Source organism: Mus pahari, chromosome 4 (assembly GCF_900095145.1).
Source record: "Mus pahari chromosome 4, PAHARI_EIJ_v1.1, whole genome shotgun sequence".
Classification (NCBI taxonomy): Eukaryota; Metazoa; Chordata; class Mammalia; order Rodentia; family Muridae; genus Mus; species Mus pahari.
In genome coordinates, this window is record NC_034593.1 from 27,504,716 (window position 1) to 27,510,699 (window position 5,984).

The 5,984-nt window shown below is 46.0% G+C and overlaps 1 protein-coding gene across 1 annotated transcript in view; it reads left to right on the forward strand.

The window, feature by feature from the left end:
* The window catches only part of Usp13 (ubiquitin specific peptidase 13), a 105,147-nt gene that overhangs the window by 32,704 nt on the left and 66,459 nt on the right, over window positions 1–5,984 (forward strand). Inside the window, exon 4 of the mRNA XM_021196023.2 lies at window positions 4,098–4,219. Coding sequence (XP_021051682.1) covers window positions 4,098–4,219 — 122 coding nt within the window. The remainder of the gene's footprint in view (window positions 1–4,097; window positions 4,220–5,984) is intronic.

The following is a 5,984-nucleotide window of genomic DNA, read 5'->3' on the forward strand; positions in this document are numbered from 1 at the left end:
AATTGCTCCTGTCTAAAAAAAAAAAAAAAAAAAAAAAAGAAAGAAAGAAAGAAAGAAAGAAAGAAAAAGAAAAAAAGTTGAGAGTAATCAAGAAAGACACTTGATGTTAACCTCTGACCTTCAACTTGCATGTGCAAGCATGTATGTGTGTATGTGCACACACAGACAGGCATACACCACATACAAAAGGCAGATGAATCATTTGACAAGTGAAGTCATTGAAACAACCTTGGAGCTGGGTTTGCTTCCTGGCTTGGTCCTCAGTACCATGTGCTGTCCCGGGCTGTGTCTTCTCTCCTGGTCCCCAGCTTGTGGTTCCCTGGAGGAGCGTCACCTGGAGTAGCTTTTCTTCCCTGGTAACCTTTCCCATTGCACAGCTAACCCTGAACCTCAACTCTCACCAACCAACTGTGCGAACAGCCAAGCTCTGTAAAATAGCCTAAAGGGAGCTCCTGGGCGGAGACGGTCAAGCGCATTACAGTGCTTGCATGGTTGGTGTCCCAGTACTTCCCACTGTCATCTAGAATGTGACCTCTTGCCAGTCAGAGGACCTCAGTGCTGTCTTTGTAGAGGTAGAAATCATTAAATAATCTGACCTTGTTGTTACTGTTGTTTCAGGTTTTGGAGACAGGATCTTGGGTAGCCTAGGGTGCCCTCGAACTCACTAGAGTAGAGGTTGACCAGGAACTTGTAATTCTACTGCCTCCATCACCCAAGTGTTAGGATTACTGGTGTATACCACTAGGTTCAGCTTTTTAAATAATAGTAATAATGATACTAATGATAATCATCATTATCATCATCATCACCATCACCACCATCATCATCACCACCATAACCACCATCATCCTCATCCTCACCATCACCCTCTGTATTTTCTTTGGTTGCATGAAGGAGTTAGCTAATTTCTTTGCTTTCAACCTTGACGTTGAAAGATTTTTGAGCTTTTATTTTTCTAGCAATGAGTTTGATTGCAAAGGTCATTGTCAAGTAATCGTTTGAAAAATGAATGAGAAGGCAGCCTCTGAGGCCTTGTTGCTGCCCCCTCCCCCCCCCCCAGCGGTCCAGAGCTCTGAAACTCACAGGACCGCTGGTGGATGCCGTTCTAGTGCAGACCTGGTGCAAGCATGGTCGGCTGCTGTGAGTGTGTGCTTGTGATGGCCGTGGCACGACCAGCGAATGGCAGGTCATAGCTCTTCTGTCTTTTTGCTGCTGCAGTGTTCCCCGAGGCTTGGTGAATGTGGTTTAAATGCTTCGTATAGGGCCGAGCCATCTTTTGTCACTTATTTTCATTACCCTGTGAAGCCATGCGTCTCTGCATCTCCACCATTCACTGGAGACGTTTCCTTGACTAAGGCTGAGAATTGAGTTTTTCTATCGGCATAAACATAAGTATTTAGTAGGCAGCTTAAATCTGTGTCATGATATTCAGTTCATCTGTGTGGCCTATGATCTTTGAACCAAATATTTGTGTGTGCGCACACACACACACACACACACACACACACACACACATTTTAAACGAAGTTTATAGGGACTAGGCTTGGATTCCCTCCTGTGGAGTGGACTCTAATCTTAGGTATGGTTGGTTACCTGTACAACAGTAACACCCCCCTTTTGAAGTTTTTGCTTGTTGAGCACAGGATAGTATTGGTGTCCTGATGCCTCTGACAGCATATACTACACAGAACATGGCTGTCTGTTAAAGAGACTCCAGGGTGTTAATACGTGGGGCCAGGGACGCCGGAAGCAGATAAGACTTGTTCCCTTTGTCTGAGCTGCACTGAAGCGTATGAAATCCCATCTTCTCCACACTCAGATGCCTTGTAGAAGAGCCCTGCATGGCATGGTCTTTCTGAAACTCATTTCAGCCTTGCTTCAGAGCTGGACCAGCCCTGGTGTGTGTGCGTTGGCGCCTTGTGTTACTCATTAGGAATTGGGAGAAGACCGTGAGGAGGGTAGCAGAGTTGGCGGTCACCTACCATGGCTCAGACTCTAGAGCATCCTGGATGCAACTCCAGGTCCCTGTAGACCTCGTTCTTCAGCTGTCCAGTAGGTAACTCACCCAGAGTTACACTCTTAGTAAAGACCAGGGTGGGCTTTTTTCCTTCACTGTATTTATTCAGGCTAGGTAATATTTGAGGAAGCATTAAGTGAATATGTTTTCTATAGACAAGAAATTGGTAGTATCTGCTGTGTATGGAGTTCATTCACAAGAGCGTGAGATTTATACTCTGTTCCTTACAACATCTATGTGCATAATACATTAATAATTAAGGAACGTGGAGTGGGAGCAACTCATTTGCAACTGCCATTCCCTCGGTTTCATCCCCTTCCTTCCAGTATTTGTGCATGGGATTAACACAAAGCTGCCTTTGCCTCGGGGGTCCCTTGGTATGTATTCTCATTGTTATACAGAGCAAACCTGTCTGGTCTACCCTTCTGCTGTGGTATTGAAATGTTCATCTTTCTCACTGAACATTTAGTTGTAACTTTTGTTATAGATGGTGGAGCCTCAATTTTTTTTTTTTTTTTTTGTGACACACCTAAATGTCTTTTTTGTTTGAATTATTCTCTGTAAGCTTCTTGAGTTGTTTCTTAAACTTCTAGACTCTTCTTTGAAACTGCCCTTTCTTGTTAGCCCTTTGTAGCACTGGCATCTTTATTTTGGTCTTTCTGATTCTTAGGATTTTAGAGTCCTTTATTATGTTTGGCTTATATTTTTGCTGTATTTTTTATTTTTATTTTTTAACTAAAAGAGGTCCTGCTTTTGAGAGTGGAAAGCCGAGTTGCACATGGAAGTGGACCAGCATTTTGTTAAAGGTGATGATAGAATTTAGATCATTGGTTCTCAAGTTCCTGCTGTAGTACATGTAGCCCAGGAACTTTCCAGAGTCCATGGGTCTGTGTGGCTTTGTATGTGACTGCAACATCATGTGACCATCTTCATCACCATAGTCCCAAACATATAAACACACAAACATGACCTGGGACACTGGCACCCCTTGTGAGGGCAAGGCTGAGCCACCCATGGAAATATTATGACCATACTTTTCCTTGAGCTCTCAGCTAACCTTCACCAGAGATGAGCCAAGCACAGAGGGTGCCTGGCGGGGTGGGCTGGAGAGACATGTTTTATTTATGGAGAATTCTCTGGGATCACAGGCCTGCTCAGATGATGGGTTCCTTCTGGCTTATGAAATTCCAACCGCTGTTAGAGACGTGGACCGCAGAGAGAAGGAAGACGTGGTCAGGGAGAAGGCTGGGTTTCTAAGTAACTGCTTCTGTTTATTGGAGACTTACATTGTGTTTGGTCTCTTTTCTAACGGGTCTGATTTCTTTCCTGTGTAAGGGGGGTGCTAGCTTCTCTATGCTGGGCATGAGGGCAGTGCGTGGGGTAGAGTTTGTGACTTGTTTAAAGTTGTATTAAATGAACGAACAAGCGTTAAAGCCAGCCTTACCCACTCTCAAACTCATGTGCTTTTGGGTAGAAGAAGCAGCTCTTAGTAATGTGCTTGCTATGCAAGCATGGGGACCTGAATTGATCCACAGACCTCACAAAATGGATGTGGTGATGCATGCGTGTAATCCCAGCACCAAGAAGGCCAAGACAGGCAGATTTCTAGGGCTCAGTGACCAGCCAGCTCACTGAACCACTGAGCTCCATGCCAGTGAGAGACCCTGTCTCAAAATACAAGGCGAGGTCTCCTGAGGAATGATACCGAGATTTGACCTTTGGCCACACACACACACACACACACACACACACACACACCCTTGTTTCCTTTGATTGGGTGAGATTATGGCCTTATGCTCATAGCGTAAACATCTGTTCCTTTAAAACCTCTGAATTCAGTTTGCAGCAGATATGTACACCCTGTGAAACTTCATGATGTGACTCAGTCATTTATAAACACACCTGCCTCTCAGGAAAGCGGGCAGGGCCCGTTTCTCCCGGTGTGGGGTAGGAGGATGGCCAGTCCTGTCAGGTTGGACCCTGTCCTGGGTGTTTTAGCCCTGTGGATTCCCTGTGAGGGCTGCCTCAGCATGGGCCACCTTTTTCTTACTTCTTTTCTTTGTTTTTATTCTCTCCTCAGATCTAGATATGGATGACGATTTAAATAGTGACGATTACGAATATGAAGACGAAGCCAAACTTGTTATATTCCCAGACCACTATGAAATAGCCCTTCCTAACATTGAGGAGTTACCAGCTCTGGTCAGTGAGTGTGCATGTGGTTGCATGTGTATGTCTCTGTCTCTGTCTCTGTCTCTCTCTCTCTCTCTCTGTGAGTGTGTGTGTGTGTGTGTGTGTGTGTGTGTGTGTGTGTTGGTGGGGAAGGCCAGCCCAGAGGAATAAGAGGATACCGTGGAACAAACGCTGGGTGTGGTGGCACGTGCCTGTGATCTCAGCACTAAGGATGCTCAGGCAGGAGGATCATGGCATTGAGGCTAGCCTGGGCTAAATAGTGGGTTCAGGGCCACCCTAGGCCCCATAGAGAGTCCTATCTCAAAAGCCAAACCAAACCAAGCCAACAAAATCAATCAAAGCAAAGCGTGAACAGGGGTATCAGTCTCCTCTGCGATCGCTTAGAGTGGCCTTTCTTGATTGCTGCCCCCTTCCTCTATGCTACCTCTCTTGGGCTCTCATTGCCCACGAGTCCAGGCTGCTCTGGCTGGGCTGGCTCCTATGTCTTGGCCAATCTGTTGCTGGAACTGTCAAGGCCTGCACCTCACAGGCGCTCGGACAGCCGGGGAGGAATGTGTCTTGTTTGGAGGGATGACAATATTTTCGTCAGATTTTCATGCTGTCCTCCCGTGTAAGATTCTTTCTGAGAAACTGGAAGAGTTTGTCTCCTGGGGCAGCAGTGGTGCAGTTATAAAAAGAAGAGGTGTGTAGCAGTGGGGGATGGGAACTGAGGGGGGTAGCAAAGAGAGAGTCCCAGAGGCCAGGAAAGCATGAGCCTCCCAGGACCCCACAGGGATGACATTAGCTGAAATACCCCCACAAAGGGGAGGGAGAACCTGTCAAGACCATATCCAGAGGTTAGGCATGGCCTCCCAGTTGAGGGATGGGGCTACCCACCCATCTCCAAAATTTTAACCCAGAATTGTTCCTGTCTAAAGGAAATACAGGGGCAAAGAGTGGAACAGAGACTGAAGGAAGGGCCATCCCGAGACTGGGATGCCCCACCTGGGGATCATCCATACGTAGACACCAAACCCAGACACTCTTGCAGATGCCACGAAATGCTTGCTAACAGGAGCCTGATACAGCTGTCTCCTGAGAGGCTCTGCCAATTCTTGACCAATACAGATGCGAATATACACAGCCATACATTGGACTAAGTGCATGTACCCGAGTGGGGAAGTTAGGGCAAGGACTGTAGGAGCTGAAGGGGTTTGCAACCTCATAGGAAGAACAACAGTATCAACCAACCAGACCTCCAAAGCTCCCAGGGACTAAATCATCAACTAAAGAGTACAGAGGGGGTACCCATGGCTCCAGCTGGATATGTAGCAGGATGGCCTTGTCGGGCACCACTGGGAGGGGAGCCCCTTGGTCCAGTGGAAGCTTGATGACCCAGGATAGGGGAACATTAGGCTGCTGAGGCAGGAGTGGGGGTGGGGTGGGGAGGAGCACCCTCATAAAGGCAAGATGAGGGAGGAAGGGATAGGGGGCTTGTGGAGGGGAAACTGGGAATGGGGATAACATTTGAGATGTAAATAAATAAAATAACAGAAAAAAAGTACCTGGAAAAACATAAGAACAGCTAAACAGGGGTTGTAGAGATGTGTTGTTTTAGTAAAATTGTTAAATCTCTATAGTTTTTTTTTTCTGTATTTTAAAAATTATTCATTAAACTGCTTAGTTTTCAATCTCTCTCTTTCTCTCTTTTCTTTCTTTCTTTCTTTCTTTCTTTCTTTCTTTCTTTCTTTCTTTCTTTCTTTCTTTCTTTCTTTCTTTCTTTCTTTCTTCCTTC